The 13,018-nt window shown below is 35.2% G+C and overlaps 1 protein-coding gene across 10 annotated transcripts in view; it reads left to right on the forward strand.

Annotated features, from left to right (window-relative positions):
• The window catches only part of DMD (dystrophin), a 2,228,404-nt gene that overhangs the window by 1,383,026 nt on the left and 832,360 nt on the right, over nt 1-13,018 (forward strand). For all 10 annotated transcript variants that reach the window (XM_061410475.1, XM_061410469.1, XM_061410467.1 and 7 more), the window contains 2 exons: nt 3,241-3,388; nt 6,178-6,327. In XM_061410475.1, coding sequence (XP_061266459.1) covers nt 3,241-3,388; nt 6,178-6,327 — 298 coding nt within the window. The remainder of the gene's footprint in view (nt 1-3,240; nt 3,389-6,177; nt 6,328-13,018) is intronic.

Genomic DNA, 13,018 nt, shown 5'->3' on the forward strand with positions numbered 1-13,018 from the left:
ATGGCCAAATTCATTCATTCACACAACGGTTATTTATTTAGCATCTTTTCTCTGCCGGGCATAATTTCAGGAACAAGGGTAACAGTAGTAAATAAAACAGGCAAAATCTTTGCCCTCAGAAGGTTTGGTTTCCTGTGTAAGATAGACAATATACAAAACAACCAAATTATAGTGCTTTTTTGTTTTGGTCATACTCAGTCACTCAGTTATGTCTAATTCTTTGCAATCCCGTGGACTGTAGCCCGCCAGGCTCCTCTGTCCATGGGATTTCCCAGGCAAGAATACTGAAGTGGGTTGTCATTTCCTTCTCCGGAGGCTGACCCAGGTATCAAACCAGGGTCTCCTGTATCTCCTGTATTGCAGGTGGATTCTTTACAACTGAGCCACAGGAATGTTTTAAGTACTAAAGAGAAAGATTGACTAGGGAGAAAGAACAGAAATTGGGGAGAGAAGAGGTGTGATTGTAAGTAGAATCATCAGGAAAGACCTGCAGGAGCTGAGGAAACCAGCCATGTCTGATTTGTGAGGGAAGGTCATTCTAGGCAGGAAAAAACAGCAAGTACAAAAGCTGAGGTCTCAAGAAGGATAAGAGAAAGGGAGAGTAGATGGAAATGAGGTCGGACAAGTAAAGAGAAAGGGGATCAGCAGATTTTATAGATCAGTGCTTTTCCATATAAAAGTACAGTGAGCCTCATATGTAATTTTAAATTTTCTAATGTCATATGTAAAAAAGAGTAAGAACAGGTGAAATTAACCTATTTTATTTAACACAATATATTAAAAATATTATCATGTTAACTTGTACATAGTTAAAGGACTAATGAGATGTTTTATATTCTTTTTTAATACTTTAGAAATAGTTTTATTTTTATTAGTTTTATCTTTTTATTTTTTTGCAATAGATCCTTGTTAATTGTCTATTTTAAATATAGCAGTCCATACATGTCAATCTCAAACTCCTAATCTACCTATCCCCTCCACCCTTTCCCCCATAAAAATAGTTGTATTTTTTTATAGCAGTTTTAGGTTCACAGCAAAATTGAGTAGAAGGTACAGAGACGATTTTTTTTGTACTAAGTCTTTGAAATCCAGTATGCAATTTACACTTACAGCACATCTCAGTTTCCCTCACATCATTTCAAGTGCTCAGTAGCCACATATGAAGGTGTCTAGTATATTGAACAGCACAGATCTAGACCCTCATAGAGTGCTGTAATGACTTGGCTTTCGATTTGAATGAACTGGGAAGCAATAGAAGAGTTTGAATGCAATGATGACATAATATGATTTGAGTTTTCAATGGAGCCCAAAATAGGGCTTGGGTTTTTATAGAATCTGCTGTTTGGAGAATAGAAAAAGAAGACATGTGCCTCGGATAGACTTAGGACCAGCTCACATCAAAGAACAAAATTGAGTATGAAAGTGAAAGTGAAGTAGCTCAGTTGTGTCCAACTCTTTGCGACTCCATGGACTGTAGCCTACCAGGCTCCTCCATCCATGGGATTTTCCAGGCAAGAGTACTGGAGTGGGTTGCCATTTCCTTCTCCAGGGGAAATTGAGTATAGAGGAACATAAATCCAATAACCGGATCCAGTTTGGGGAATTAGTGTAACTGTAGTTCTCTCAATGTCCTGTCTTTGCACAGGCTGTGAATCAAATCCCTTTTCATGTTTCAAGACCCAGGTAGATCATTATTTTCTCTGACATATCTTCTATACCTTCTATACTCAGAAAATAACTTGTCCTCCACAATATTCTATCATAGTCCTAGATTTACATGCTTCTTCCTTCTCATGGACTATGAGATCCTCAAGGCAAGGTACATAACTCATTTCTCTTTGATTCGAATGCCTACTTGAGTTTCTGGAAGTTAGTAAGCACTCAATAAATATTTGTCAACTTGAAGCAAAAATGAACAAAAAATTAGCTGAACAGTCCCCAAATGGAAACAACTCAAATGTCCACCAACATAGATATATTTTATACAGTTTCGTGCTATGTAGTGAAGAAGATAATCTACACAGAACATGGATGATGATTGTAAATGTTACACTGAGTAAAAGGCAGTGTGTTTAGTCACTAAGTCATGCCCGACTCTTTTGGGACTGCATGGACTGTAGCCCGCCAGGCTCCTCTGTCCACAGGATTTCCCAGGCAAGAATACTGGAGTGGGTTGCCCCATATACATAATGCTCAATACAGGCAAAATAATAAAAGTTGACAGGATACTGATTACACTTGGAGGTAGTAACTGCAAGGGTTTTGAGGGAATTTCTAATAACATTCTGTTCCTTTGGTGTATCCAAGGGTTAGTTGGTGTATCCATTTTTTAAAACTATATTAATCTCTATAGTTATATGAACACTTTCCTATATGTGTATTATACTTCCGTTCAAAAGCTTACATACCACAGATACATAGTTCCCAAAAGACAATAAAACAAAAAAATGTAAATTGTTATAAGTGCAGCTTATTTTGCTCAGCTGCATTCTGATTCAATATGTAAGAATAAGTTTATGGCTAATTGAGTAACATACAGTATATGTGTTTTTATAATTAACAACATCCACTAGTACAACATATGTTAAGTATTTTAAATCAATTCCCTCTTTCCTCCAAAAGGATTTTGTGTTGTAATTTGGAAAACATTTGAACATGTAATAATTTAGTGTTTTCATTCAATTCCCTTGTTTTTGCTTTACAATTTTCCATAAAGATGTATTTCATTTAAGCATCTTGAAACATGTAATTTCACTTTATATACTTACTCTAGTGAAGTTGTTCTCAACCAGAGACAGTTTTGCCCCAATGGTGATATTTGCCTAGGCCTTTAAAATATTACATCCTTAAAAATATTATATCATTAACATCTTTTTTTAAATTTATTTATTTTAATTAGAGGCTAATTACTTTACAATATTGTATTGGTTTTGCCATACATCAACATGAATCTACCACAGGTGTACATGTGTTCCCAATCCTGAACCCCCCTCCCACCTCCCTCCCCATACCATCCCTCTGGGTCATCCCAGTGCACCAGCCCCAAGCTTCCTGTATCCTGCTTTGAACCTGGACTGGCGATTCATTTCTTGTATGATATTATACATGTTTCATGTTGACATCTTTAAAATGGCTTATTTTTAAAAAGTGTGTGCAGCTTTTTTGAGTTTTCTTAAATTTAAAAAAAAAAAAAGAAAACTTGAGAAATATGTTCTTTAAAACAATTTTATTCTTCTCCAGGTTAGAAGAACAAAAGAATATCCTGTCAGAATTTCAAAGAGATTTGAATGAATTTGTTTTATGGTTGGAAGAAGCAGATAACATTTCTAGTATTCCTCTTGAACCTGGAAATGAGCAGCAACTAAAAGAAAAGCTTGAGGAAGTCAAGGTAATTTTATTTTCTAAAATCTCCCAGGGCCTACTTGTATATGAACCTAGGGGGAATTCCCTGGTGGTCCGGTGGTTAGGACTTGGCCATTCACTGCCATGGCCTGAGTTTAATCCCTGGCCGAGGAACTAAGATCCCACAAGCTACATGGTATGGCCAAAAAAGAGGAAAAAAAAGTATAAGAATATATGTTTTAAATGTATTCAGTCATTGATTTCCTGCCCATTGGGATACTGATAGTTCTTCAGTAATTTTTCTCACAACTTGATTTTGTCTTAGCCCAGTGAGTATATATATATTTTAAAAAGTATGTATGGGATATATAAGTATGTTTCTGTTTGTGTATGTGTGTGTATAAAATGCATAGTGATACTTTTTAAACTGATTTAAAATTAATTTTAGACTTAATGGAGAATTGTACAGCTTCAAATTATTTTAAAAACTGGGGAGCATCTTTAGAAATGATCTCATTTCTTATAGGAGATCTTAATTGCCAAATCAGTCTCCCTACCTCAGCCTCTAATTAAAGGCATTCTGTTTGCCTGAAGCAATAGTTTGGTTTGGTTTGGTTTGTGGTTTGGTTTGCCTACAGGGATAAGGGGAGGTGATGTTGGTTCATTTTCTATACTGGTTGAATAAAACTTCTGGTGTATTCAAGTGGTTTTTTATGCCCACTTAACATGATGGAGAAGAGAATGGCAATCCACTCCAGTACTCTTCCCTGGAGAATCCTCTGGACAGGGGAGTCTAGCTAGCTACAGTCCATGGGGTCTCAAAGAGTCAGACACAATGGAGCAACTAACACACTTGATGTCTGCTGCTTTCTGATTAGCTCTCCTGGCTGACGGAGATGCTTTGATTGTGCTGTTGGATTAACTGTCATGGTTGAAGTTTTAGGAAAGAAAGTCCTTTGGATCTATTTTACTTTAATTCTTGAAGGGAAAGGGAAATTAACATTCAATCATCCCCTGTTACATACTAAGTATTAGATGTATTTACATCTGCTATTTTATTTAATCTTATCAAACTTCCAAAATGGTTATTGCCCTCGTTTTACAAGGTCACAGAATCAAAGAGAAATGGAACTGCTTCTTTATCAATGATTCAGTTGATTTGCACATGCAGATTAGACTCCATGTCAACTACTTATTTCTGTGAAATAAGAAATGTGTACCTGACAGAGGATAAAGTATAAGAAGTAAAATATTGCTTAATTCAGTAAACAAATATTAAGCACCTAGTATATGTCAGATAATGTATTAGGTATTTGAGAGTCAAAAAATAAAAAGTTTTTGATCCATAGTTTGAGGATGGTTATGCCATGGAAAAATAAACTCAGTCTGTTCTTAAAAATTCATCTTTCCTAAATATATTGAGTGTTATATATATATATATATATATATATATATATATATATATATAGGAAAGTAATTGATAACTCATTTAAGAGACATGTTTGGTGGTGTTCCCTTATTAATAAATATGCATTGATTTCCTTTTTTTTCCTTAGTCTAGATCAACACCATCCTATAGCACCATCCAATATCATTTAACAACATGATAAATATGTTGAATATTAGCAATTTTAGTAGCCACTAGCTGCACTTGCCTTTTGAGTACTTGAAAGGTAGCTGATGTGACTGAAGAATTAAGTTTTTAATTTTATTGACAGTTAATTTAAATTTAAATAGCCTCATGTGGCTAATAGAAGATACAAATAAATAGAAGACAGTTAATAAAACTATGATAGCTTTGTAGATCATAAAAAGGGCACATTTAATGTGATGTTAAATGAATAAGAAAAATTCAGGAATGTGCAGGTATCAAAATTAAGTGTTCTTGAATGAAAACACCCAAGTTTGGATCACCAGTCTTTTGCTTTCTACTTCTGCTTATCTACTTGGATCTGATATTTAACCACTCTGTCTCAGTTTCCTTCTATGTAAGATGAAGATAGTAAGATCTACTTCATGACATTATTATATAAAGTTAACATTTTTATATAAGGCATGATATAAAGATAATGTCGGAGAAGGCAATGGCACCCCACTCCAGTACTCTTGCCTGGAAAATCCCATGGATGGAGGAGCCTGGAAGGCTGCAGTCCATGGCGTCGCTGAGGGTTGGACACAACTCAGCAACTTCACTTTGACTTTTCACTTTCATGCATTGGAGAAGGAAATGGCAACCCACTCCAGTGTCCTTGCCTGGAAAATCCAGGGGACAGGGAAACCTGGTGGGCTGCCGTCTATGGGGTCGCACAGAGTCAGACACGACTGAAGTGACTTAGCAATAGCAATAGCAATAAAGATAATGTGTGTGAAGAGGTTAGTTAGCACAATGCCTGGTACCAGGTATGTTCTTAGTTATCTTCTAATATGATAATGAATTTCTTACTGTGCTAAGTTATAATATGGAGACCTAATACCTGAGAGGATGCTTATATTTGCCCAGATTATTCTATTTCTGAGAGGTGTGTTTTTAGACTTTTGACACTGTTTAGGGTATTGTTTTAGAGCTCATCATACTACGTAACATTTTTCTCTTGAGGAAAAAAAAAAAAATCTCTGAGGGAGACAAGATCTGATCCTTTGTAGGATGGGCTGATTTACTTAGGCGTAGGTGTCTTAGTGCACCAGCTCTGCGCTCTGTAGAAAATTTGGTATTTAAGGAACTGGTGGGCCTCTGGTCTTTCTTTGTTTTGATAGATTAATCAATAGAGGCAAAGACAAGGTAGTTGGCATTGTGCTGTAATTCATTTTAAATGTTGTTGCATTTGTCTGTTTCAGTTACTGGCCGAAGAGTTGCCCCTGCGTCAGGGAATTCTAAAACAATTAAATGAAACAGGAGGAACAGTGCTTGTAAGTGCTCCCATAAGCCCAGAAGAGCAAGATAAACTTGAAAATAAGCTCAAGCAGACAAATCTTCAGTGGATAAAGGTTAGACATTAACCATCTGTCCTGTCACATGTGTTAAATGCTGCAAGCATTTCTTTTGTTTAATGGTGCTTAATTGGTAAGGCTGGGGAAAAAGGCTGGTTTTATGGATTGTTCTTTTGTTTTTATTTTAATTGACCATTCGATTTGGGTGTATGTATGATTTGTTGTGAATGGAAGGAATGTTGATGGTGAATGATGGTACAGTAATGACCAAATGCCAAGTTATATACCACTATTACTTTACATGAATTATTCTAAAGAAATAGACTGGAAAAAAGATGAAGTGATTCACTCAGTGTTCAGGTGTAGGTTGACAATATTTAAGCAAGATGGATGTTGTCCAGCTCAATGAGTATCATAAATCAAAATTACTTATCCTTACCAATAAGGTCGCCTGCAATGCAGGAGACCAAGGTTCGATTCCTGGGTCCGGAAGGTCCTCTGGAGAAGGAAATGGCAACCCACTACAGTATTCTTGCCTGAAGAATCCCATGGACAGAGTAGCCTAGCAGGCTACAATCCATGGGGTTGCAAGAGTCGGACACGACTTATCAACTGAACCACCACCACCAATACTATAGACTTAATCAAGGATCAATGCATGCTAAATTTCTCTAAAATATGTGTTATTTATTTACTGTTTATTTGTTTACTTAGTTGTGAGTCTTCATCTTTCTTGGATACTTATTAAATCTAATATTTTATTTTTTAAATATAATATTTTAAATTGTTTATCAAATTAATGCATACTCATTTTTAAAACCAAGTGATGCGTATGAATTTTAAAAAAAGCAACATCAGTTGGTCCATCAAAAGGCTATTTATCAAAAGGTTGTCCTCTCCGTACTGTATTCCTATGACAACCTTGTCATAAATCAAGTGAACATATATATATGAATCTGTTCTGGATTCTCTTGATTATCAATGTCCTTCAACTAGTACTGCAGTGGCTTTGTAACAATCATCTTCCTTTTTTTTTCAGTTCAGTAGTTTAATTTTTTAATGAAGATTTTGTGTTTTTAGAGCATTTTTAGGTTCACAGCAAAACTGAGAGGAAGTTACAGTGATTCCTCAAAGACTCCTCCCCCCAAATTCACACTTTCCCTTGTTATCAACATCTCCCACCAGAGGGGTTCAGTTCAGTTCAGTTCAGTCGCTCAGTTGTGTCTGACTCTTTGTGAGCCCATGGACTGCAGAACGCCAGGCTTCCCTGTCCATCACCAACTCCTGGAGCTTGCTCAAACTCATGTCCATGGAGTCAGTGATGCCATCCAACCATCTCATTCTCTGTCATCCCCTTCTCCTCCTGCCTTCAATCTTTCCCAGCATCAGGGTCTTTTCCAATGAGTCAGTTCTTCACATCAGGTGGCCAAAGTATTGGAGTTTCAGCTTCAGCATCAGTCCTTCCATTGAATATTCAGGACTGATCTCCTTTAGGATGGACTGGTTTAATCTCCTTGCTGTCCAAGGGACTCTCAAGAGTCTTCTCCAACACTCTAACACAGTTCAAAAGCATCAATTCCAAGTACCAGAGGGGTACATTTAACAATCACCTTTCAACAGCTTGAGATACAATTTATATACTGTGTAATTCACCCATTTTAAAGTGTACAGTTCAATGGTTTTGGTATATTTACTTTTTAAATTGTACATATATATAACATAAGATTTGTCATTTTAACAATTTTAAGTATACAATTTATGGTCATTTATTATTTATTTCCACAATGTGAAACCATTACCATTATCTGTTTCTAAAACATATGCATTACCCCAGAGAAATTCTGTAACCATTAAGCAATAACTCCCCATCACCCTACCCCTGAACCCATCTCCCTAAAAGTAACCTCTAATCTACTTTCTGTCTGTATGATTTTGCCTGTTCTAGAGATTTCATACAAGTGGACTCACAATGTATCTGTCCCTTTGTGTTGAGATTATTTTACCTGGCATAAGGTGTTAAAGTTTCACCCATGTTGTAGTGGGTATCACTGAACAATCTTTTATTTTGTATGTGTGTATGTGTATATACACATACAATATATATATGTGAATATACACATTTGTTGTTGTTTAGTCATAAGTTGTGTCTGACTCTTTTGCAACCCCATGGTTGATAGCCTACCAGGCTTCTCTATCCATGGGATTTTCTAGGCAAGAATACTGGAGTGGGTTGTCTGGGTTCTCCAGGGGATTTTCCTGACCCAGGGATTGAACTTGCATCTCTTACATTGGCAGAGGGATTCTTTACTGCTGTTATATCTGGGAAATCCCTCCATTCTGAAAGAATAGTCTGAGAAGGCAACAACAACATATATTTGTGTGTATATATATATGCACATACATATGTGTATATATATGCATGTATACATACAATGTATATATACCTATGTATATAAGTATACATGCATGTGTATGTATACACACACACATGTATATAATACACACACACAGACACAAACCCACATACTTGTTTTACAAAAAAAATTGGGTATAAAAATTCAAACCTTATTCTTCTTAGTCCAGATTGTTTTTTGCTGTTTTTGGTTCACCAAATAAATTTTAGAACCAACTTGCCAATTTTTACTAAAGCCTTCCAGAATATCGGTTTGAATTGTGTTGAGCTTATAGATCAGTTAACATTTTTACAATATTGAGTCATCTAATCTGTGAAAATGTTACATCCCTTCATTTATTGAGGAATCCTTTAATGCATTTTTAGAAATACTTTGTAGTTTTCAATCCAGAGGACCTACAATCCAGAGGATTAAATCCCAGATATTTGATGTTTTGGTCCTTTTATAAACGGGATTCATTTCAAGTTTTATTTTCTTTTTGTTGCTGACATATAAAAATAGATTTTTTTTTTACATTAAACACACATCCAGTGTCCTTACCAGATTCACAAACTAATATCAATGTTTTGTAAAACATTTTGGATTTTTTTAATGTGCACAATCATGTCATCAAATAGAGGTAGTTTCTCTCTTTTCAGTCCTTAGGATTTTAATTGTTTTTGCATAAACTTGGGCCTGTAAAACAATGTTTAAGGGAAGGGGTGATAATGGGAGGCCTTGAGTCATTTCCTGTTTCAGGTGGTCTGCTTTCAGTAATTAATCATTAAATATTATGTTCCTTATAGGACTTTTTATAATCCTCTGAATCAGATTAAAGAATTTTTTCCTTATGCTTTTTTCTCAAGTTTTTATTATGAATAGGTAACCTATTCATAACTTTCTCTGCATTTATTAAAAAGATCCTATGGTTTTTTTTTTTCCTCTAAATGTGACAAACAACAGTCATTGTTTTTGGATTGTGAAACTACTCTAGGATTCCAGAAATAAATCCTATTGGTCATGATGTCTTCTACTTTTTTATAGATTGCTGGATTCAGTTTTCTAATATGCTGTTTATGATTTTTATATCTTTGTTCATGGCATAAAATGTTCTGTAATTTATTTTAGAATCCTTCTCGAGTGTTGATAGCAATGTTAGACTAGACTTAATAATAAAGTTCAGAGGTTCTCTCTTTCTTTGTTCTGGAATGATATAAAGACTGGTGAAAATTGGTGAATATTGGGATCATTTCTTCCTGAGATATTTGGAAGAATTCAGTTGTAAAGCCATTGGTGCATGGGGTGTTTTGTTTTGTTTTGTTGTTATTGTTGAGGTTTTTTGGTGAGAAAAATTTTGATAATGGATCCATTTCTTTAATAGATAGAGGAATGGTTAGATTTTTTTTTCTTGGTGTGTCAGCTTTTATAAGTTGTGTCTTTCAAGAAATTTGTCCACTCCCATGCTACTTTCCCTTTTGGGGCTGTAAACATTTTTAATACTGCTAGCAATCCTCTGTATATTTATATTTAAGAAGGAGAAAATAGACTACAAGCTCTAAGTACATGAATGGATCTTGTTAACTGGGATATTTTACTTTAGGTGCTAAGGTAGAGAGCTGAGTCTCTTGTTGAAAGAGACCTTCAAAGTCTATAATACAGTGGGCTTTATTCTGAGCTATTCGTACCAATGCTAAAATTCTTTCCAGACACGAAGTTCAATTTCTTTAGGTATGAACCACACTCACTGTTTTGATTTGTTTATTTCTGCCTGTAGTTCAGTGTTAAAATAAGGCCATTCATTGTGTGGTAGTTTTGATATTGACACAAATTTTCATCTACAGGCTTTCATAAATGCTCTTATTCTCAGACATCATGACATCTTTAATCCAAACAGTATCCAGGTTTTGCCAAGTTCAGATCCCCTGTACTGAAGGCTTCTTCTCCCTTACTTTTTGTATCCCCATATGTACTGTCTCAATATATGCTTTTGACCTTCCAAGTATGTTTTGAAACCTCTCATCCACTTTTGACCACATTTCTACTACTTTACTGAGCACATTTAATACCTGTTAACTTTGTTCTATGCAAAATATAAAGCAAATTGTAATCCTTCAAACCGGGAGCAAATCCATACCAAGAAAATACCGTGAAGTATAATTTTCATGTACTATGAAATGGATTCCTTCAAAACTAGCATTATTGCCAGTAAAGAATTGCTTGCCATTCATCAATACTCAACCAAATTGAGAGCCATGAAAAAGTTACACTGAGAAACATTTCTTTACATAGATGATTTGAAAAGAAAAAAACAGAGACTGAGTTTTTAATTGTCAGAATATTCATTATATTTTTTAATTGATGATGCTGAAGTTCTTGAAGCAGATCATTTACATGACTGAAAAACTATTTATGAACTTAAATGAGTACCAATTATATGACATTAAATTCAAAATGTGTGTTTTGATCTCTATAATTCAAGCAATTAGATATTTGGGGGGGGGGAATCTTTTATTTTTACATATTGACACTTTCAGTTGTGTAAATAATCATAATTTAAAATTTTAAGTTAATTTTGTCCTACTGTAAAATGTAGAGTTTCTTCCTTTAATGATTTCAGAATAGCCGCATATACCTATAGACACTTGCATGTTGAGGGAAAGTATTTTCCAAGTAATTAAATGCTGTAGACACACAACACTTCTACAAATAAAATCATTCCTCATAAGAAGAGAACAAGGAGGGAAGATGCCCCCAAACATTCCTTGATATTACAAAATGGAACACAAAAATTATAATTGTAGGAAATGTGAGAGAACTGTCAAAACCTTATAATAGTAGCTTTGTGAATAGTGAAGCATATGTCAAGATTTTATCTTTTCTGCAACAGAATAGAATCTCAATTTTTTTATGATAGAAAATTCAAACTAAAACTATGAACACCATCTTGTGTAGACTTATTTTCTATATCATTCATAACATCTGTGTCTTTATCCCAATATTATAATTTTTATACTATGTCTTTGCCATTAAAGTTCATAGAATTTGGAATCTTATTCACTAGTCATATTAAAAAGCATTTGTCTCTTCTCAACCCTAATGCCACCCTATCCCTGTTGAATTAAATTTAAGAATGGAAATGAATGATTAAAGCCAATTTATGTCATTACACAAGTCAACAGTTAAAAAAAATAAGGTGGTCAAGATGATCAAGAGATGGTCTTGATCATCATTAAACTTTAAATTCTCAGTCATTAGAAGAGAGAGGAAATGATGGTGACTCCCCTGCCCGTATTCTCTAGCAAGCTCCTCCATTTAAAACTAGAGTGTTAGAATTGTAACTAGTAGGTCATGGTTGCTGGAATATAGACATGCAGTTCCTTAACATATAGTATTTCTAAAAACATCCTGCTAATATAATACCTGATGTCAGGTGCATTTTTCCACAGCTGACTCTATCACATTGTACCTTGTGTATTTAGCCAACTTACCAATTATTTTGACACTTTTATGTTTTATTACCGAATACAGAAAACAGTGATGGGAGATAATATAGCTGTGCCTTTAAGAGAGTGGTGGACTCTCTAACGGGTTTGTTGCAAAACTGTTTTAACTTGCTGTGGCCGAGCCAGCACTGTGTATAACACAGGTGGAAAATGTTGCTTTGAGGTGAAATATAGGTCTTGGTTTAAACTGTGGTTTCCTCCAGATAAGGACCATGAAGTGATATCCTCATTTTTGTCTGATGTGTATTTTGAGTTTTACAATCTAACAATAATATCCATAAGATCTACAGGATGGCAATGTAATTAAAGCTAACGTCTGTGGGGTTTTTTTTCTTTCTTTCTCTGAGTGTCCCACTCTCTAATCTTCATACGCATGTCTGATTCTGTGTTGATTTCAATATACTCATCATATTTATTTGTATGTTCTCTGAACTTGTGTGTGTGTGTGTGTGTGTGTGTGTGTGTGTGTAGGTAGGGAATGTTCTCTCCCTTCTAACCTCTCCCCACCACTATTACTCTCTCTTTTTTTTTCTCTGTAATGTATGTCTTTGCCTAGGTGGCTCTAGTGGTAAAGATCCCACCTGCCAATGCAGGAGACAAAAGAGATGTGGGTTCGATCCCTGCATCAGGAAGATCCCCTGGAGAAGGGAATGGCAACCCATTCCAATATTCTTCTCTGGAGAATCCCATAGACGAAGGAGTCTGGTGGGCTACAGATAACAGGGTTGCAAAGAGTTGGACATGACTGCAGTAGCTCATGTGAATTGATAACTATCTATGTCTACCATGAATCTACTTTTCTAAATGCATACGTGTCAGGGTTTTTTGTGCCTGAGTAGCATATGTGACACA

The sequence above is a fragment of the Bos javanicus genome, chromosome X (genome assembly GCF_032452875.1).
Source record: "Bos javanicus breed banteng chromosome X, ARS-OSU_banteng_1.0, whole genome shotgun sequence".
NCBI lineage: Eukaryota > Metazoa > Chordata > Mammalia > Artiodactyla > Bovidae > Bos > Bos javanicus.